Here is a 22823-nt window from a genome sequence, read left to right on the forward strand (position 1 = left end):
AAGCTCTCGGCCGCCACTAGGTATATACTTTAGTCAGATCGATTGCAAGTAGCATGGAAACTGGCCCTTCACCCCATAGAGTCCATGCTGACCACCATTGACACTAGTTCTATGTTATCCCACTCTCATATCCACTCCCTTCACTTTAGGGGCAATTTACAGAGGGCAATACAAAGGCACGCCTTTGGGATGTGAGCGGAAACCCACGGGGTCACAGGGAGATTGTGCAAACCCTTTTGAACGAACTACATTCCCAGTGGTGTCTGCTGGCATGGCCTGCCACCCCCATTCTGCAGCATATCCTGCGTTTGCCAACTGGTAAAGGGGGCACATTAAAGATCAGACAGTCCCCGGATTACGTCAGAACTTCCTTAAACAATTTCTCCGCAGTCAACAAAGTCCAGTTTCTATAGTAATCGATAACATGTTCGGCACAGACATTGTAGGCCAAATGGCCTGTTTCTAAGCTGAACTATGTATCGAACATTGGGGTCTGAAGAAGGGTGTCGACCCAAAACGTCACCCATTCCTTCTATCCAGAGATGCTGTCTGTACCGCTCAGTTACCCCAGCATTTTATGTCTAGTATGTAGTCTTGCTATAGTTTTTTTTAATTGGATAATCACCCTAATTCCTATCAACATCCCTAATTAAACGAATCGAAGAAATTCTGTATCCTGTCATTAATTAATACCATATAACATTTTATTATTACCAGCACAGTTTTAAAATGGGGAAATTTTGCATCATTTTGGATTTACTCATTACTCGGGTAGCAATCTACCAAACCTTTAATATGTTTCGGATACCAAGGGACACAATATGTGTGGGGCCTTGTCTACATTAGGCTAATATTTGGTTATAGGGCTATGCAGATCAGGGAAGAAACTTGAGGCCACAACCAGATTAGCCATGGTCTTACCAAATGATTCTCCTTTCCTAATTATGCTTATCAGATGGGGTTGCTATTTAAGCAAAAATAAAAACATGTCTGGTGATTTATTGTTCATGTAGTTGCAGTAGCACCATAATGAAATTATATAAAAATGTGTAATAAATATATATCCTAGTTTTATATTAAAAATTGCATCAGCACCCATGGAGGTACCTTAAACATGTTGCCACACAATGCTGCCTATTCTCTTGGTGAAGTCTAGAATTTGGTAGGGTGCAGTACAAGTTTTCCACTATTCTACATATGTTCAACATGATAATATTATCTTCAAGACAATGTTTTTGCATTCCTAAACTAGTTTCTTTTGCCTGGGAAAATAAGTAGAAGTTACTCAAAATTAGAGAATTAAATGTTCATACTGCTGGGTTGTAAGTTACCCGAGTGAAAGATGAGGTACTGCTCTTCCAATTTGCATGTGGCCTCACTCTGGCAATGGAGGAGGCCCAGGAGGGAAAGGTTAAAATGGAAAGGCGATTTGAAATGATTGGCCACCGGGAGATCTCGGCGGACTGAGCTTAAATGTACAGCGAAACGGTCACCAAATCTATATTCGATCTTGCCGATGTTTAATGCCCCTATCCCACTTAGGAAACCTGAACGGAAACCTCTGGAGACTTTGTGCCCCACCCAAGGTTTCCGTGCGGTTCCCGGAGGTTTTTGTCAGTCTCCTTACCTGCTTCCACTACCTGCAACCTCTGGCAACCACCTGCAACCTCCGGGAACCGCATGGAAACTTTGGGTGGGGGGGCAAAGTCTCCAGAGGTTTCCGTTCAGGTTAGAGGAGGACACGTGAACCTCTGCCTAACTTGAAAGAACTGCCGGGGTCTCTGGATAGATTGAGGGAAGATGTATAAGGACAGGTGTTGTATCTCTTGCAGTTGCAGGGGAAAGTACCAGGGGAGGCAGTGGTTCGCGTGGGAAGGGATGTGAACCAAGGGGTTGCAGAGGGATTGGTCCCTACAGAAGGCAGAAACGGGTGGAGATGGGAAGATGTGATTAGTAATGGAATCCTCCAGGAGGTGACGGAAATGTCAGAAGATAATATGTTGGATGTAGAGGCTAGTTGGGTGGAAGGTAAGGACCAGGGGAACTTAGTTGAGTGGGGGGGGAAGGGAGAGCGACAGTAGAACTGCGGTACACAGAGGAGACACTTGTGAGGGCCTCATCTAAGATAGAAGGGAGGAACCCACGTTCACTGAAGACATAGCAGATGTAGTAGTATGGGACACCTCATCTTGGACAGGCGCAGAAGAATAGAGAATAGCATCTTTGCAAGAGACAGGGTGGGAAGAAGTGTAGTCCAGATAACAGCCCGAGTTGTTAGGTTTGTAATAGATGTCCATCATTTGTCTGTCTCCTCTGATGAAGACCGAGATCGAGAAAGGGGAGATAGGTGTCAGAGATAGTCAAAGTGGATTTGATGGAACAGCTTTCTTACTATCGCCCTCAAGACTCATATTATTTCTGTTTTATGCATACTCTAGCCAAATGAACTAGGTTTAATTAAAAGCTACCTTCTTCATTATTTCTTTTTGAGTTATCTTAAATCTGGACCACATAAAGTTATTTGCCTGGATTGGTCAGTGTTGGAATTTATGCTGTACTTGTGCCTCTGGGCCCATTTATCTGATCATATCAGCACAATCTCCCGCTAGTGAATATCCAGCTGTCCATGTATCTATCACTATCTGCCTCGTTTAGACAAAGTGGGAGTGGGTTCCTTTGGACACAACAAAAGCTGTATGTTGTTGGTAAATATTAACTATTTTAATTGAAATGGCAGTATATCAAGGATTCCTGCATATCCTGAATGGAATGGTAAAATTTAGAGCTTATTCTTGCTTAATTTTTCTGTAATTGTCTGATACAGGATCCTTGAGCCCTTTAATTTCAATGCTGGGGATGGAGGTGCAGCTATTGAGCAGTTGAGATGATTTATTGCTTAATTAAAAAATATATCCACTTCCTTGATTGTTTTACTTTTTCCAGTTTTATATTTTAATTATTTCAAGTGACATTAAGAACCATTTGGAAAGATTGACAATTTGAGGAGATGAAAGCTTTGTTGGCTGTAAAACCAGTTATGGAAGTTTTGAAAGCAAGACATTTTGACTCAACATTTGGTGTTGGTATTGGCTAAGTCTTGTCAAGTGTACCAAAATAATGTGAAAAAATTCAGTCAAATCATATCATTCATGAATTCAATCAGTTGTTCACAAATTAAACAGATAGTGCAAAAGAAAAAAATATATTTAACCAGGGAATAGAATATAGCATTGCCGCTACAGGGAAAGTGAAGTTTAAAAAAATCCAAGGGCCGCAATGAGGTAAATTGGAAAATCGGAACTGCATCCTTATATTATGCATGGTCCATTCAGTAATCTGATTATAGAGGGGAAGAAACTGTTCCTGAATCTGGAGGTATGTGCTTTCACGTTTTGTAACTTCTGCTTGACAGGTGAGAGGTGGAGGGAATGACTAGGTGGTAAGTTGGCATGATTGTTGGCATGTTATGTTGGCTATTTTCCTGAAGCAACATGGTTTGTAGATTAAATCAATGGAGGCAGAAGGGAGAGGGAGGGAGGCTGGTTTGAATGATGGAATGGGCTGTATCCTCTACTCTGCAATTTCGTGAGGTCTTGAGCAAGCTGTTGCCAAACCAAGATGTGAAGCAATAAAATAGGCTTCTTTCTACAATGTATCTATAGAATTTGAGACATCTGGATTACCTTAGTCTTTGAGGATCAAATTATAGTATGCTATCCATGTAAATCATACCATTGATAATAACTACATCGTGTAGTGCAAAATAACAAAATATACAAGAGTGCAAAATATTCTGATACAGAGGAAGTGCAGATTTCAAAAAATGTGCAAGGACCACAACAAGGTAGATTGACAGATCAGGACCATCATGTTTTTTTAATGTTGTTTGTTTAAAAGTGTATTTCATGAAAATACCAATGAATACTGAACATCACCAGGGGGCGCCGCACAATGGCAGCCTCGCCAACAGTCCATCTGTTTTTTTGGCTGTAATTTTTAGTGTGTTTTAAAAGTTGGTGTTAATGCTCTCTGGTTTGTTTTATGTGGGCAACTTTTTTTCTATCTCTTACCTTGCCGGAGATGTAATTGTTTTCTGGATTGTATCTCCGGTCGCTCTGCGGCTTAACATCATGGAGCTGGCAGCCTTGCTTGGGATTGACTTTTGAGCCCCACCGCGATGCCGTGGACTTACCATCGGAGCTGATCCCTTGCCTGGGATCGACGCTCCAACCGCGGCCTTGTGGATTTCACCATCGAGGAGCTCACAGTCTCGGGTAGAGACTGATGTCGGGAAGCTCCAAACAACGCAGATGCTCCAAACAACCAGCCCCGACCCGGGGTCAGGTCGACCGACACGGGGGAGCTGAGATTCCCCCCGATGCTGCAGGAGCATGATTGCCCCGATGCTAGGGCCCAAACACCGTCGGCTACGGGAGCCAAGATTGCCCCGTCAACGGAAGGGAAGAGATTGAACTTTTTTTCGCCTTCCATCACAGTGGGGAATGTGGAATAGTCACTGTGGTGGATGTGTATGTCAAAATGTATTTTGTGTGTTCTGTTGCTTTTTATTGGTATGACTGTATGGCAAATGAAATTCCTCGTATGTTGCAGAACATACTTGGCTAATAAAATATGATTATGATGATGTGATCTTCATTTTGAAGCATGAATATGTGATTATTTTCAATGAAGCTTTGAGAAATGACCAGTCAGAAATAATGAAGTATTAATTCTTGACTATCTGATTGAGATAAAAATAGTTATAAAAACGCACATAAATTACAGTTGTCTTTCAGACTGATATATAATAGTAAGAAATGCTGATTAAACTGAAAAAAAATATGAATTCCATTTTTTATTCTAGATTCAGACATGTAGTTATATATTATAAATTGCCATAGGCCTTAGAGAGGTAGATACCAGGGATCGGAATTTGGACATAAATCATCTGAGCTACAGAAATCAATTACAGCAGGTTACTACATTTTTACTATTGAATTTTTTTTTTGTATTTTATGTTCCAGTTTTCTAAGATTTTCAAAGATTTTCTAAAAGCTGCAGGATGTTGTGAAATTGTTTTATTTCTTTCATTCTATCTTTTTTTTCATTTACTATTTGTACATAATATGCATTCGCCTGTTAATAGTAAAATTTCTTAGTTTAGAATATTTCTTAAATTTAGTTTTCATTATTTATATTTCAGTGAAATCAGAAATTATTAGATGCAATGAAAAGCTCAGGGATGTCACAGAGAATTTACATAAAAACAAAATAACACTGGAATCAAAGGTAATTGGTTATTTTTAAGAAGTGCTTTTTGAAAAGCAACACATTTATTATAACTTGTAATCTGTTTAATTTGTTTGGTGAGATCGGTAGTTGTCAACAAATATAGTGATTATACCATTCAAATGTGAAACCATTGATATTATAATTTACAAATTAGTACTTAGTCCCATTCAGAGAGAACTATTTCCATACAAACAGCTTTAATATTTGTGCATTTTTTTTCCAATGTTAAATCAGATAATTATAATCTGGAGAAATATATAGGTCCTGTCGATAATGAGCTGCTATTTTGGCAGTTTGCCATTAAGTGATCTTTAGCTAACTAGTTAATATTGGAAACAAATCTACTTTAATGATTCTTTAAGCAAAAGCTCCCATAATGTCTGATGTGACTTTAAAATTTCTGTCATCATCATTAATCTAAGAGCTCAATATAGAATCTGCAGTTATGTTTTGATTACTTAACAAGAGTTTCAAGGTTCTGGCTCAATAGTCAGCTTGCCTTGGATCCCATGTGCCTCAACCAAAGTGCCTCAGCTTTATCTGTGACTTTGCTACCTATACATTTCTGTATAGGGCTGTACCTACACAGTTGGAAATATTATCACTCCCAGCACATTCATAATTGTACAAGTAGAACCCAAATTAATCCATGACTGCATTAGTCTTGAGTTGGAGATTTCCACTGTGACTACAAACACGTGAAGCTTGATAGAAATTCTGGTTGGAGTCCTCGCAATGTGATCTTGCTGCCGAGTAACTTGAGAAATACACGAATGCGGCACTTGCCAAATAATGCTCTACATTATTGAATGCTGGTTAAGATGGAAGTTAGGAGGGCATAGGAACAAGAGGACAGGGATGGTGTTGGCAAATGATGATAAGGAGAGCATTTCTGTGTGTGCCATTAGTGTACACTTTATAGCCTTGAGCTACAGTTGAAGATTCTTGCACCTCAAGGTACAAAGAGACAGGCAGATGTCTATTTTACCACCACTTGAACTTGGAATACAATGTCATAAATTATCATTCACACTAGTACTTAACAAAATAAAAATATCTAGTTAAAATTCTTCCTCTTTGAAATTCAATAAAGTTACAATTGCTCATTCCTCCATTAGCAATATCAGAAAATTAGTTGAACTCTCATGGTTGCAAGAGCAATCCGAAAGATTTGACGGAAGTCTGTAGAATTTATTTCCTTTGTATGTAAGTCTATTCCACTGTCGGAATAGTAGAAGAAATTATTTGCAGCGCAAGAGACAGCGAAGAGTGTGGTCCACTTGCTCTTTGAATATAGAAACATAGAAAATAGGTGCAGGAGTAGGCCATTCGGCCCTTCGAGCCTGCACCGCGATTCAACATCATGGCTGATCATCCAACTCAGTATCCTGTACCTGCTTTCTCTCCATACCCCCTGATCCCTTTAGCCACAAGGGCCACATCTAACTCCGTCTTAAATATAGCCAATGAACTGGCCTCAACTACCTTCTGTGGCAGAGAATTCCAGAGATTCACCACTCTCTGTGTGAAAAATGTTATCCTCATCTCGGTCCTAAAAGATTTCCCCCTTATCCTTAAACTGTGACCCCTTGTTCTGGACTTCCCCAACATAGGGAACAATCTTCCTGGATCTAACCTGTCCAACCCATTAAGAATTTTGTAAGTTTCTATAAGATCCCCCCTCAATCTTCTAAATTCTAGCGAGTACAAACCGAGTCTATCCAGTCTTTCTTCATATGAAAGTCCTGACATCCCAGGAATCAGTCTGGTGAACCTTCTTTGTACTCCCTCTATGGCAAGAATGTCTTTCCTCAGATTAGAAGACCAAAACTGTATGCAATACTCCAGGTGTGGTCTCACCAAGACCCTGTACAACTGCAGTAGAACCTCCCTGCTCCTATACTCAAATCCTTTTGCTATGAATGCTAACATACCATTCGCCTTCTTCACTGCTTTCTGCACTTGCATGCCTACTTTTAATGACTGGTGTACCATGACACCCAGGTCTCGTTGCATCTCCCCCTTTCTTAATCGGCCACCATTCAGATAATAGTCTACTTTCCTGTTTTTGCCACCAAAGTTGATAACCTCACATTTATCCACATTATACTGCATCTGCCATGCATTTGCCCACTCACCCAGCCTATCCAAGTCATCTTGCAGCCTCCTAGCATCCTCCTCACAGCTAATACTGCCCCCCAGGTTTGTGTCATCCGCAAACTTGGAGATGTTGCATTCAATTCTCTCGTCCAAATCATTAATATATATCGTAAATAGCTGGGGTCCCAGCACTGAGCCTTGCGGTACCCCACTATAGTTCCAGTAAAGTTATGGAAGCTTGAATTCATGCAGTGCAATGCAGCAGCTTTGAATGCTAATAACATCTCCAGCCATCATTGCTACGTCCTGGCTTCGTTGTGTGTTAACCTCCTCATAGATGCCAGAAATTTATTAAGAATTTTGCAACAGCACACAAAAAAAATTGATTTTTATAACTGAAAGGAAGACTTACTGTTAATATATGCGTTAGCCTCCAAACTTATAGACCATCTAGAATTAGAAATACATTCAGTTCTTCCTTGAATCTACTGTTGTAGTCTACATGACAGCATTTTTTAGTTTATTCGTCACAACCCGAGCTACAAGTTAAAAAGACAGCTTCTCAATATCCTTCATCTACATTTGAAATAATCAATAAATAATCAATTTCCAGCAATGCCAGGAGTATTTATTAATAAACATTGAACTCCAAAGGGAGTAACAGTGCAGTAATGTTGCGCTCATTCTCTTCTTGATCATTTCACCACGTATCTGAGAAGTAATCACCCATATCAACACTTCTGTAAATCCAAATGAAATCACAGTCACAGCAGTTGACTGCTCATCTTTCTACATTCCCTCACGACCCATTTGCGGCATTTCAGAATAGGATGTTTCTATTAGCTGCAGCCAACCCATTGGATGATCCTTTCTTGTACTTCAGTTTGCTGCAGATGACATGAAGTATGAGTCCAAAAGGGTTTTATCATTGCTGGCCCAATTTTTTATTATTTAATTTTATAATGGGTGGCAGATGTCCCCCATGACTTGACAATAGTCAGTATTGAGGAAATTATTGTAATAGTAATGATGGAAGCATAAATCCCATGAGATTGCAATAGATTTATATTCCATGAAACCATTCTGCTGAGCTAATCGGCAAAGTTAATCATCTGCTGCCAGGAAGTATCTTAATATCTGTGAACAATGCATTAACCATATAACCATATAACAATTACAGCACGGAAACAGGCCATCTCGGCCCTACAAGTCCATGCCGAACAATTTTTTTCCCCTTAGTCCCACCTGCCTGCACTCGTACCATAACCCTCCATTCCCTTCTCATCCATATGCCTATCCAATTTATTTTTAAATGATACTAATGAACCTGCCTCCACCACTTCCACTGGGAGCTCATTCCACACCGCCACCACTCTCTGCGTAAAGAAGTTCCCCCTCATATTACCCCTAAACTTCTGTCCCTTAATTCTGAAGTCATGTCCTCTTGTTTGAATCTTCCCTATTCTCAAAGGGAAAAGCTTGTCCACATCAACTCTCTCTATCCCTCTCATCATTTTAAAGACCTCTATCAGGTGCCCCCTTAACCTTCTGCGCTCCAGAGAATAAAGACCTAACTTATTCAACCTATCTCTGTAACTTAGTTGTTGAAACCCAGGCAACATTCTAGTAAATCTCCTCTGTACTCTCTCTATTTTGTTGACATCCTTCCTATAATTGGGCGACCAAAATTGTACACCATACTCCAGATTTGGTCTCACCAATGCCTTGTACAATTTTAACATTACATCCCAGCTTCTATACTCAATGCTCTGATTTATAAAGGCTAGCATACCAAAAGCTTTCTTTACCACCCTATCTATATGAGATTCCACCTTCAAGAAACTATGCACGGTTATACCCAGATCCCTCTGTTCAACTGTATTCTTCAATTCCCTACCATTTACCATGTACGTCCTATTTTGATTTGTCCTGCCAAGGTGTAGCACCTCACATTTATCAGCATTAAACTCCATCTGCCATCTTTCGGCCCATTTTTCCAAATGGCCTAAATCACTCTGAGACACTCAGCATTCAGTGTCATGAAGTCTGAACTTTTATCAAGATCGCTTTTGTCAGTGGTGCAATGGAAACAGATAGCAACCTGGTGACACTGCATGGTTGGATCCATGTTCACATGGAACTGAACCATTTTTGCTGAAATAGCTGCTATCCACAAAAATACTGATGCCTCAAGAAACTCGCGTAAATCTGATTTCAATATCTGTGCAACATAACAACTGAATCTGATTGAACATTTATCCTGATAGAGCTGTTAATGTTTCGAGATGCTTTGAAAAATAATGATCCAATATATCATCAGCAGCTCATATATTTAAGATAAATTAAGATTACAGCATATTTAATTGAATGTTGCTATTTGTCATTAGTACTAAATAGTATTACGGAGGTGCATAATGACCATTTTAAGTTCTTCTGCAAGTTTGGCAAAATGACTGCTGTGATTTAGTAATAACAATGGTGTACTTATTAACAAATTCTTGTTCGGCATGTCATTTTACCTTGGTTTTTATTGATGTTCTTCCAAAATAAAACTGATGGCAAATTCTGTATTAGTAATGCATTTATGGTTTATATTGGCTTTTTCAACATCTCTTTAAAGAATTACAAACTGCTGATTGCACATTTTGCATGATGATATTTTGGTATTCATGGAATTTAAATATTTCCATTTAGGTACACTGAACCTTTGCAAATAAGTGTAAATATTTGTTTAAACATCCAATCAATAGTGCCTAAGGGAAATGTTATCACAACATACAGTAATCTCAAAGCTTTTTTCAGCACAGAAACTAGCCATTTAACCCAATATTTTTAATATTTACTAGACCAAGTGCAGACCCGTTGGGTCTGTTCCCCCAACGTGTGATTGCGAGGGGGGGGGGGGGTTGGCATGCGGCATCACATACACTAACTACCCCCCTGCACACATGCTAACTACCCCCTTGATATATTAATATTATTAATTTGCTCCTTTTACCCCATAACCGCCCAATCCACTGACGCATAGCCCCCAACTCACAGGCGCAGAGAGAGAATGGGGAAAGGCAGAGAGAAAGGGGCAGGGAGAGGGGTTGGAGGGGAGGAGGAGTGGGAGGGTGGGTGGGTGGGGAGGAGGGGGGGAGGGAGATGGGAGGAGCGAGTGAGGGGCGGAAGGGAGGGGGGGGAGAAGGGGGGAAGGGAGGGTGGGGAGGGGGATCGGGTGGAGGGAAGGGGGTAGGGGATGGGTGGAGTGGAGGGGGGGGGGAAGGGGGTTTAGGGGAGGGAGGGTGGGGAGAGGAAGGGGTGAGAGAGAGAGATGGGGACAGACAGAGCGAAATGCAACCGTGCATCACTCGTTCAGAATGTTCTGGAAATGAAGCGTCCGCGTCTCATGCACGAAGGCTGTTGGCAGCTCTATGGAATTCAGGGAGGCCCCCCCCCCCTCCACACACACACACACACACACACACACACACACACACACACACACACACACACACACACACACACACACACACACACACACACACACACACACACACACACACACACACACACACACACAGCGGGTCCGATCTAAGCTGTCAATGAACACAGCAATTTTTTTTTTAAACTGTCTGAAATTAATAGTTAATGTTAAGAATTAGTGATGTTAAGCGAGAAATAATTCAATTCAATGAAAAACAATGGAATCAACATCCTGGCAGGCTGGGGGGGGGCAGTTGGGGCCAGGTGCAAAGGCATTGTGAGGTCAGCGGGCGGGGCCACCAGGCAGGCGGGGGGGGGGGGGGGGGGGGGGGGGGGGGGCTGGGCGGGGCCATGAGGCAGTTGGGCCAGGGTGTAAAGGCATTGTGAGGTCAGCAGCTGGGCAACCTTAATATTTATAAAAAATGTCAGGTTATAAATTTAATAAATATCTCGGGAAATAGTCTACCAAATTTATCGAGGATTGAATTTTTGAAACCATAAGGACATTTTCTACCAGAAGATGTAAAAATGTCTATGTTATTGTAACTCAGCAGCTGGGTAGCGGTGGCGTGAGATGGCACTGTGACTCATGCAGCAGTTTGATTTTAGTGGGACCATGAAGGTTCCAATCTCCCACCCCTGTTCCATTGTGATATCATATATGTAAATGAGATCCATTGTGATTGGACATGTGAGGTGGCACTGTGACTCATGCAGCAGTTTGATTTTTTTTTTAAATTATGTTTTGTGAACAATTTTATTCAAAATCTGGGAAAATAATCGACTGAATGGATTTATGAAATCATAAGTTAAAACTTTACCAAAATTGTAAAAATCTCCACGTTTGAGATAGATAGATAGACAGATAGATAGACAGACAGACAGACCTCAACCATATCCATAGTACTAAATTCTAACCCACCGTTCTATGTATGTATTAAAAGTTTATGTCTCTTCTTTTCTCTATCTCTCTCTCTCTCTCTCTCTCTCCTCCCCTCCAAGGTTAGTTCTGCTTGCCTTTATTTGCTTCAGTTTTGAACAGGCAGTTTTTTTTTTTGCATTGTCAATGAACTTGAGAAAAACGTAGGTTATTTTATGCTTAAACCAATTTTGCCAGATGTATAATTTGCCTTTATCTCACTCACAAGTACAAATTACATCAAATTGTACAAATTATCCCTGTGTACACTACGATCTTTTGTAACAGTGCAAAATACCCGTTTCTTATCGAATTTCAAAGAATAAAATTCACACAATCTATTACCCAACTCAAACAGGACAGCTTATTAGCCCCTCCCCCTCTCTGCCTGCCCCTGTTCTTCGTCAGTGTGCCAGTAATCATCAAGTGTGAATGTCAACAGATATAATTGTACCTATTTCTGCAAAACTAATTTCTGTGAGAAGCAGCACACAATGTCTGCATATTATCTTTTAATGCAGTGGGTTTTTAATTGAAATGTCAATAAACATCTTATTTGTGCCATGAAACACCTTGCTGTAATAGTGTTGGAAAAATGTTTTTTCCTACTGTGACTGGAAAAAAGAGCCATGACTTAATATACAGCTTGCAGTCAATATCTAGGTTCTTGCCTCATTCAACTATACTCATGAATCTTTGAGAATTTTAGGATATTCCATCTTTATCTAACCTGTTAAACATTATATTTATAAAAAGGTAAAGGATCTTTCAGAAGAATATTTCCATTTGGATCTGCTGAAGAAGCAGGAAGAGGGCCTGAAGAAACAACGGGAGGAGATGGTTAAAGAGAATAATATCTACTTAGAAAATCTAGTAAGTCTTCTTAACCTTCTACTAATTTTGTTGTTACTTTGTTAGTAATATCAGAGCTCGAAAATTAGCGGTTGCCCGGGTGCCAATGGCGACCTAACGTCCCGCCGGGCAACCTAAAACTCGTGTGATTTTGCCCAGCGTGGCAAGCACCCAGGACACCTATCGTTTAATTCTGATCGGGCCCCCCTCTCTATCTCTCTCTCTCTCTCTCTGTCACTCTCCGTCTCTGCCCGCCATCTGTATCCGTGTCCGGGTCTCGGGTCTCCGTTCTCCACTCGCTCCTCATCTGCCGGCACCGCCGGCCGCCTTGCACATGCGCACTGCCACGGCCTGCACATCCTCCCCTGCACGTGCGCACAACCACGGCCAGCACATCATCGACCATGGTTGTGCGCATGTGCCGTGCTGCACATGCGCACTCTCACGGCAACTGTTCCGCGTCAGGCACTTTCTCCCTCCCTTTGCATTGTGGGAGATCTGGCCACCATTGCTGTCCGGTGGCCACCTCGCCGCGACCGCTGAAAACCAACGCAGAATCACTCCCTGGAGCTGGAGTAACTCCCTGGAGTAACTCTTCTTGGATTCCTGGTCCTCCAAAAATATTCCAAATGGAATTTAAACTGTAATGGACCCACCACCACCAAACTCTGAAAAATAACAGCCTATTGCAGTTTGTTTATTTATTGTGTATATATATATATGGTTTATGGTATATAGACACACTGAACTTTTATCTCCTTTTCTGTATTATGTTTACATATTCTGTTGTGATTCCGGAAGTGGCGGCGCTGGTGAACGGCTGCGGATTGCCTGCGGTCCATTTGTTTTTACTTTTTTGTGTTGTTTTTTTCGTCTTGTTTAGTTAAGTTTTTGGTTTTTAGGTTTGTGTTATGTGTGGGGGGGGGGGGGGGATGGGGGGTTGAAACAGGGCTTTCTGTCTCTCCCTTCGGGGGAATGCGACTTTCTTATCGTATCCCCCTTCTCTGCCTCCGTCTGAGCTGAGGCCTAATGGCGGAGCTGACGACCTCGAGGCTCCGGAGGCAGGGCCTGTCAGCACTCACCCTGGGCTCGCTCCCGTGAGGGCTGCCCGGCTCGGGGCTGGAACGGCGCTCCCGTGAGGGCGGCCCGACTTGGGGCTGGAACGGCGCTCCCGTGAGGGCGGCATGGCTCGAGGGTAACGGCGCTCCTGTAATGGCGCTCCCGTGAGGGCGGCCTGGCTCGAGGGTAACGGTGCTCCCGTGAGGGCGGCCCAGCTCGAGGGTTACGCCGCTCCCGTGAGGGCGGCCTGGCTCGAGGGTAACGGCGCTCCCGTGAGGGCGGCCCAGTTCGAGGGTAACGGCGTTCCCGTGAGGGCGGCCCAGCTCGAGGGTAACGGTGCTCCCGTGAGGGTGGCCCAGCTCGAGGGTAACGGCGCTCCCTGAGGGTGGCCTGGCACGGGGCTGAGACGCTCCCGTGAGGGCGGCCTGGCTCGAGGGTGGAACGACGCTCACGTGTGGGCGACCCGGCTCGGGGCTGGAACGATGTTCCGGTGGCTGAGACGGCGTTCTGGCAGCGGCGGCCTGAGTCCGGGGTTCGGCCGCGGGCCAGTGGACGACATCGTCAACAGCTGTGTCCGCTGGACTGGAGGGCGGAGCTTCGACCACCCCGGGCCGCGGAGTTTGAACCGGCCCGTTCGCGGAGCTAACTTACCATCGCCCGGTGGGGTATCGCCTCAGCGCAGAGGGAGAAGAGGAGGGAAGAGACAGCAGCCCTAAGATTTTTGCCTCCATCACAGTGAGGAGGTGCTTGGTGGACTCACTGTGGTGGATGTTCATTTGTGTTTACTGTCTGTTCTGTTGTTTATTATTTTATGTATGGCTGCAGGTAACTTATTATTCGAACAATTACAATTAAAATTTAAATTGAAAAACAACCAATATTTTAAATATCTTCAGATTTGCGATTTCATGATTATTTCATGATTTATTCATATTTACTACATACATTCACAAATAGTTAGTATTGTTAAAGTTGTTAAAATCATTGGTTATTTATAATTAAAGTATAATGATTAGAGATCTTCTTAAATCAACAGTTTTTATATTCCAATTAGTATTATCTCGTTCCATGTCCATTATAACTTCCCTCATTAATTCTGTATCTTCAACGTACTTTGTTTATCTTTGAGCTTTTCATTCAAGGTGAAACATGGACAGTACTCTCAAAAACACATTCCAGACAGATAAGCTTGGTAACTGTCTGGAAAGCTCCGCCATCTTAACCAGTTCAAAACTCTATCATAAAAATTAAAAAGTTCAATCTTCTTCCTTGTCGACAGCTTCCCCCGATGTTTTCTTTACGATATCCTCTGCGTACTTAAAGCCTTTTTCGGGATCTGTAAATGAGCGTTCAGTGCCGTTATGAGTAAATTTCATTTTTGCTGGAAAAAGCACCCCGTATCTCACACCAGGGACTCCTTTCAGACTTTTTCGGGATCTGTAAATGAGCATTCAGTGCCGTTATGAGTAATTTTCATTTTTGCTGGAAAAAACACCTCGTATCTCACACCAGGGACTCCTTTCAGAATGTATCTTGTCTGTGTAAACAAGTTCCTTCTCCGGATGACCTCCAGAGGGTAATCGCGGAAAAATCGAATATTATCCCCACGATATGTCAGATTCTCCCCATATCTTTTTCAATATAAATTCCACTGAAGAGATATCAAGGAATTTCACAATTATCTGTATTGGAGAAGCATTTGTCCCTCTTGAAACACGTCCAACTCGGTGAGCGACATCTATTCTTGGTTCTTCCGGCAGTTCAAAAATATCTTTGAGTAAGTCAGTAACGAAAGTACATGTTTGAGATTCATGTCCCTCTCGTCCTTCTCTTACTCCAAGAATTCTCAAATTCTGCCTTCTAGATCTTGCTTCCAAGTCCAAACACTTGTCAGTCATTCTTACAAGTTTTTCCTCTTCAGCTTTCTGTGATTTTTTTCAAGCTCTTTATTTCCGTGACCATCTCTTTTATCTCATTCTCCATCTCTTCCATTAGCTCATCCAGCTTTCCCATATCATCCTTTACATCAGTAAATTTCATATTATAGCCATTTTCGATTCTAGCACACTCTGACTTTAATTAAGAATTTTTATCAAACTCCTCATATGGCTTCTTCAGCTCCTTTAACTCACCACAAGCATTATCAATTTGTTGAGAAATTCTCTCCATATTAGTCTCCATACTGCTTATTACTCTCCATATTAGACTCCATACTCTGCATCTTTTCCAGTGTAGTATTGATTGTAGCAGTCATATCTAAAAGCATTTGCTTTACCTCCTTCTCCTTCTTGTCTCCTTTTGTAGCCATTTCAAGCAGAGATCCTTGGCTCGAAGATTCTTCTTCTTCTGAGCCTGCTGTCGTTTGCAGTATCGAAAACTTCCTCGAGCTGGCGACATGGTGCTCTTCTTAGCTGCTCGTGAGCTTTTTTCTCTGCTCATTTAAAACTCCCGATTTTTACCGTTAAACTCCCGATTTTCGCATCACCTTCTGATGACGTCACCCTTACGCGACGCCAAGCAGCACTGGTGAGTTTTTAAAAAATCGGTACTATCTTAAAAAACGGCTTTTTAGCGATTTATGCGGGAGAGGAGCACAATGCCGCGCCTTAGTGCTCCATGGCGCCACCGGAAGTCAAAATTAAAACATTTCAAGCATTGTTTTGCCTGAAATCCAGATTGAAAGATCAGAATATGATCTGATTCCTTCATCATTGAACTGTGGTTTGAATAGAGGTGAAGCAGAAATATGAAGGAACAGGATGATGAAAAAGATTTATTATGATTTTATCATTAATGGAATTACAATTTATCATCTCACTAATCAGAAAAATATCCAACAGCATGTTGTTTCTCTTTTGTAGGAGGAGAAGAAAAGAAAAAACACAGAGGAAAGGAAAACATTTGTTAAAGAGATATCAGAATTCAATGCTGCATATGACCTATTGAGCAACAGAATAATAACAATTGAAGTAAATGCCAAGTCAGAAATATTTGACTTAGAAACAGAAGCTAAATATCTGCAGAATGGTAAGTTATATTTTTAGTCATATTTCATATGTTTGTATTTAATTTGAAAAATAAATTTAATATCCTGGTTCTTCAGGTTAAGGTTCAGAGAATTAACAAAAGTCAATGCTTTGTGTTGTGGTGGCTCCCAAGGGTCGCGCCATCATACTGTCGAACCCCTCGACCCGGGAGAGGTTCAGTCCGGAGGCGGTCCTTAACCAGCAGAGGGTTTAAAGGTAGGGGTTTGGGTGCCATCTTTCTCTCGTTTCGACCTCCCTACAACCGGGAGGAACATAATTAAAGGTGCCTCTCAAAATACTTGACTCCTCTCTTCCTTTTGAGACCCACGCACCACATTGGTGACCCCCGACGCTCCATTGTCATCATGATGGAGGAAGCAGAAAGCTCTACCACCTCACACGCCGGCCCGGCCCTGTCTCTGGACGCGGTCTCGGTGAAACTGCCCAACTTCTGGACCACCCGGCCGCACATCTGGTTCCAGCAGGCAGAGGCCCAGTTCAACCTGCGGGGCATCACGGTCGATGCCACCCGCTTCTATTCCCTGGTGGGGGCCCTCGACCAGGACACGGTTGAAGAGGTCACGGACTTCCTCGCTGCCCCCCCGGACACTGATAAATATCTCGGCCTTAAGGAGCTCCTGCTCCAGATTTATGGACTAAGCAGGATGGAGCGTGCTGCTAGGATCCTACATATGGAGGGCCTAGGCAACCGATGGTCATCTAGCCTCCTAAAGGAGATGGTGGCTCTCCTGGATGGGCACACGCCGTGCCTGTTGTTCGAGTACACCTACCTCCATCTGCTGCCGGCCTACATCCGTCTGCAGCTAACAGACGCCTCGTTTGCAGACATAAGGGCCCTCGGGAGGCGCGCCGACGCGCTGTGGATGGCGCGCCTTGATGACGTCAACGCGCTGGCCGTCAGCAGCCACGGGGACACACTGAGGTCGACGCGCACTGATGACGTCAACGCGCTGGCCGTCGGCAGGCCCGCTGATGACATCACCCCGGCAGCTCCTGATTTCCTCCGGTGGGGCGGGGGAGCTGTGGAAGGAGTGACATCTTCAGCCCGATGGCCCATAAGATCGCCCCCAGCAGCAGTGAGGGGTACTGCACCCACAGTCCAGCGCCAGCAAGCTGCAGGCACCACCAACAGGAGCTGGCCAGGTCCAAGTGCCACCAAATTGAGGTGCTGGTGCTATTTCCATCAGCGCTGGGGTGCTGAAGCACGACAATGCCGCCAGCTGTGCACGTTCCTGGGAAATGCCTGGGCTGGCTGCCAATAGTCCCCGCGGCGGCCGGCCAAATTCACCGCCTCTTCGCCTGGGATCGGTGCTCCGGGACCCGCTTCCTCGTCTGTACTGGAGCGGAGCTCAGCGTCCTGCTCCCTTCGCTGGCCGTCATTCGTTCCGGTAAGCGGGGGCCCATCCTCACCGCGGCGAATGGCAGCCCCATCCGCACGTATGGAGTGCGCCTGGTCCCGATCGTTTTCGGCTCCTGCCATTTCTTGTGACGGTTTACAATTGCTGATGTCTCCCAGCCATTGCTCGGGGCCGACTTCCTCCGGGCGCATTCCCTCATGGTGGACGTCAGGCGTCAGCGCTTGGTCAACTACGCTACGATGGAGCCGATCATGCTGCGTTTGGATCAGCCGGTGGGACGGCTCCTGTCGTCCGTGGACTCCCGCTTCACATGGATCTTGGCCGCATTCCCGGACATCCTGACCCCACAGTTTCGGTCATCGACCCCCAGTCACGGAGTGGTACATTTTATCCAGACTTCCGGCCTACCTCTCCATGCACGAGCGCGCCGACTGCCGCCAGATAAACTGCGTCTGGCACGGCAGGAATTCCGCACGATGGAGACCTTGGGGATCGTCCGCCCTTCAAGCAGCCCATGGGCATCCCCACTCCACATGGTCCCTAAGGCAAGCGGGGGCTGGCGACCTTGCGGGGATTACCGGCGGCTGAACGCCGCAACAACCACGGATTGCTACCCCGTACCCCACATCCAGGACTTCACCGCCCATTTGGCTGGGGCCACAATATTTTCAAAAGTGTATCTGGTACGGGGTTATAACCAGATCCCGGTCCACCTGGATGATGTACCCAAGACGGCGATCATCACGCCATTCGGACTTTATGAGTTCACGCGGATGCCGTTTGGCATCAAGCACGCCGCGCAGGCTTTTCAATGCCTGATGGACGGGTTTGTCGCGACCTCGATTTCGTATTTGTGTACCTGGACGACATCCTGGTGGCCAGCCGCTCGCAGCAGGAGCACTGCGCCCACCTTCGGCAGCTCTGTCAGCGGCTCAGCGAACATGGTTTGGCTATCAAGCTCGAAAAGTGCCGTTTTGGGGTGACCGAGATTGACTTCCTTGGCCACCGCGTGACTGAGCAAGGCGCGGTTCCCCTGCCTGACAGGGTCGACGCAATCCGTCGGTTTCCCCGCCCACGCACGGTGCGCGGCCTGCAGGAGTTTGTCGGTATGGTGGCGTTTTACCACCGTTTCGTGCCATCCGCGGCCCACATCATGCGGCCGCTGTATCAACTCCTGGCTGGTGGGCAGAACAAAGCCGTTGAATGGACCCATGAGGCAGTGGCTGCATTTGGCGGCGCGAAGGAGGCCCTGGCTCGGGCCGTACTGCTGGTGCACCCGCGGGAAGATGCCCCGACTGCTCTCACGGTGGACGCCTCGGAGTCGGCGGTTGGTGCTGTGCTGGAGCAACTGACGGGCGGAGGTTGGCGGCCCTGGCCTTCTTCAGCCGGCACCTCAACCGCGCGCAGACGAAATACAGCGCTTTCGATCGCAAGCTCCTGGCTCTGTACCTGGCAGTGCGCCACTTCTGCTACTTCCTGGAGGGCCGCCCGTTCACCGCCTACACGGACCACAAGCCGCTCACTTTCGCCCTGGTAAAGGTTTCCAACCCCAGGTCCGCACGACAGCAGCGGCATTTGGCCTACATTTCGGAGTATACCACTTCAATCTGCTACGTCGTGGGGAAGGAGAACCAGGTGGCCGACGCATTGTCCTGCCCCGCTATCAACGCCGTTTTCGAGGTGGCGCCTGGAATTGACTATTCTGCTCTGGCAGAGGCACAGCTCACGGACTGCCATCTCCGGCCTCCACCATGAGGATGTCCCTCTCGGTCCTGGAGGAGCGAACATCCTGTGCGATGTATCGTCCGGTCAGCCGCACCCCATCGTTCCTGCCGCCTGGCGCTGGAGGGTTTTTGAAGTCATCCACGGACTGTCTCACCCATCATATTGTCGGTACTAAAATATGAAATGTCTTTGAAATCTGATGCTTTTGTTTAATTGGTTATTTTGGTCCTAAATTGAGACTATAACCATAATATTCAGCAACCCATAAATAAATGTAGTCTTTTCACGTAACCTGCCTTTCTGCAAATCTTGCGTTAGGCATTCATTGAACAATATGAAATAAACTCAAAAGTGCTGGAATTATTAAAAGGCGAGGCTCTATCCGTGAAAAGCAATTGTTTCAAGTCAATGTCTTTTTCATCGGAAAAGTTAGATATAAAAGAAATCGGAAAAGTTAGCCAGTTTTAAGGTGTAAAGGAAGGGCCACTGAATAGAGAGAACATTAAAAGCACCTTCTTTTAAAATGTGGAGACCAAGAGAGATTGGATAATAGAAGTGGTAGTAATGTTGCCCAAAGGCAGGTGTTATAGGCTTGTAAATAAAAAATATTATGCCTGAGAAAGGTGTAAATTAGAATGAACAATGACATTTGAAAGTACCTAAAGAAGAGAGATGCGTTTCAAAACTGAAAATTAGTTGCCATGCTAGATTAGCTGATTATCTGAGTTTTTGAATTAAATGCTTAGTCCTGTAAACTGCACTGTGTCCAATTTTTCTTGGGCTAGTCTTAAATTCCATTGTGTGAGTGTAGGAGGCTAGACATAGAGGTAGTGATTGAAGTGGGATGGAGAAAGAAAGTGAATGTTTAAAAAAAGTGCTGGAGAAACTAAGCAAGCAAGACACCATCTGTGCAGGGAAATGCACAGATGATTTGGTTTGGAACACTTCTTCAAATTGATGGACTGACTGGCAGATAGGTAGAGACAGCAAAAGGCTGGAATTTGATAAGGAAAGAAGACAAGGAATGAAATGTAGAACCAGAGGGATTGTCCATTGAAGGTAGACAAAAATGCTGGAGAAACTCAGCGGGTGTGGCTGCATTTATGGAGCGAAGGAATAGGTGACGTTTCGGGTCGAGACCCTTCAACAGACCATTGTCCATTGAAGGTAAGTAGTTGCGGTAAGGAAAATAGGGGAGCCAAAGTAGAGGATAAGTGGATGGAGGAGGGGCAATAAACTGGAGGTATGCGTGTGGTGGGGATGGGAAACAAAGTAGATGAGATGGGCAGGGGGAATGGTAGATAAAATTGGAGAATTCACTGTTCATGCTTTTGAGTTGTAGGCTGCCCAAGCAGAATGTAAGATGCTGTTCTTCCAATTTGCTTGTAGCCTCACTTTGGCAGTGGAGGAGGCCAAGGACAGAAAGGTTGGTATGAAAAGGGGAATCAAAATAACTAGCAATTGGGAGATCCAAGAGGCACTGGTGGACAGAGTGCAGGTATTCAGTATATTTCAAGCCTTGTCCACGCTTGGCCTCGCCAATGTAAAATAGGCCTCTTTGAATCCATTGAGCGCAATAGATGTGAAACTACCTAAAATATCACCTGTCCATCTCCATCCACAAAGGCGATCTGGGCTGCTGAGTTTAGCACTTAGTTTATGCTCCTGCAGTTGGACTGAATAGGAAGGTGCTTTTAACAAGGGGAGGTGGTATTGATGGAGATGGAAGAGTGAACCAGTACCACAAAATGCAGAAGGTCGGGGGCGAACCCCAGCCATATCCCATCAGCAGGCCTGACTCGCCCACTGTGCTACCGGGAGAGAAAAGCGGCTGAACCCGGCCCCTGCACGCCCCGAAGACCGGGAACCGGAAAGGAGGTGCAGGGAGTCGGCCATGGCGGCGGACACTGGTCAGTAAGAAGAATCAATAGAAACATAGAAAATAGGTGCATCAGGATTGGATCAGGAGACGGCCGGTCGCCTGGTCCCTTACCCACGCACGTTGACGGATCAGGACAAATATGAGGGCCTTAAAGTGCTGCTCTTGCAGACCTTTGGGCTCAGCCGCTGGGATCGCTCATGCATTTGGGCAGCTTCAGCGATCGCAAGCCGTCGGAGCTCATGAGCAAGATGCTCACCCTCATGGACAGGCATCGGCCCTGCCTGCTTTTAGAGCACTCCTCTTTGGAGCAGATGCCAGACGACATCCGCCTGATGTTTGCCGGTGAGGATTTTGCAGACCCCTCAGTTCCATCGACCTCCCGGGCCATCGTGTTATACAGCATAATGCGATTCTGCTTCCGGACAAGGTGGTGGCCATCCACCGATTCCCGCGACCTTCCACGGTGTGGGGGGCTCCAGGTGTTCGCTGGTGTGGTCACCTTTTACCACCAGTGCCTGCGGCGGCTCGGATTATACGGCCGTTGTTCCAGTTTTGGCCGGCAAGCAGTGAGACATAACATGGAACGCCAAGGCCGGGGCTACTTTTGATGGGGCCAAGGAGGCGCTGGCACGAGCAACCATGCTGGTCCACCCGCGGGCTGATGCCCAGACCACTTTGACTGTGCTGTGTCTGCGGAGCAGAAGTACAGCGCTTTCGAACGGGAACTCCTGGCGTTGTACCTGGCGGTGCGGCACTTTCGTTATGTCCTGTAGGGCCGGGTGTTTATCGCCTTCACCGATCACAAGCCTCTCACCTTCGCATTCGTAAAGGTGTCGGATCCATGGTCTGCTCAGCGGCAGTTGGAGTACATCTCCATGGCGTACATCACTTGCGTCTGCCACATCGAAGGTAAAAACAACCGAGTTGCCGACACGTCTCGGCCAGCCATCGATTCAGTCCTGGATGTCGCTCCGGGGATTGACTTTTCCGCCGTGGCGGCTGTTCAATTGGCGGTTGTCGATATGCCTGCCTACCGCACTGCCATCTCTGGACTGGTCTTGGAGGACGTGCCATTTGGCTCAGCGGGTGCACTGTCCTGTGCGATGTTTCTACTGGTCCAT

At 45.2% G+C, this 22823-nt stretch overlaps 1 protein-coding gene across 1 annotated transcript in view; it reads left to right on the forward strand.

The window, feature by feature from the left end:
* The window catches only part of ccdc172 (coiled-coil domain containing 172), a 34543-nt gene that overhangs the window by 1970 nt on the left and 9750 nt on the right, over positions 1–22823 (forward strand). Inside the window, exons 2-4 of the mRNA XM_055647461.1 lie at positions 5204–5289; positions 12536–12652; positions 16552–16717. Coding sequence (XP_055503436.1) covers positions 5204–5289; positions 12536–12652; positions 16552–16717 — 369 coding nt within the window. The remainder of the gene's footprint in view (positions 1–5203; positions 5290–12535; positions 12653–16551; positions 16718–22823) is intronic.

This window comes from Leucoraja erinacea, chromosome 15 (genome assembly GCF_028641065.1).
Source record: "Leucoraja erinacea ecotype New England chromosome 15, Leri_hhj_1, whole genome shotgun sequence".
In the NCBI taxonomy this organism is placed as follows: domain Eukaryota; kingdom Metazoa; phylum Chordata; class Chondrichthyes; order Rajiformes; family Rajidae; genus Leucoraja; species Leucoraja erinaceus.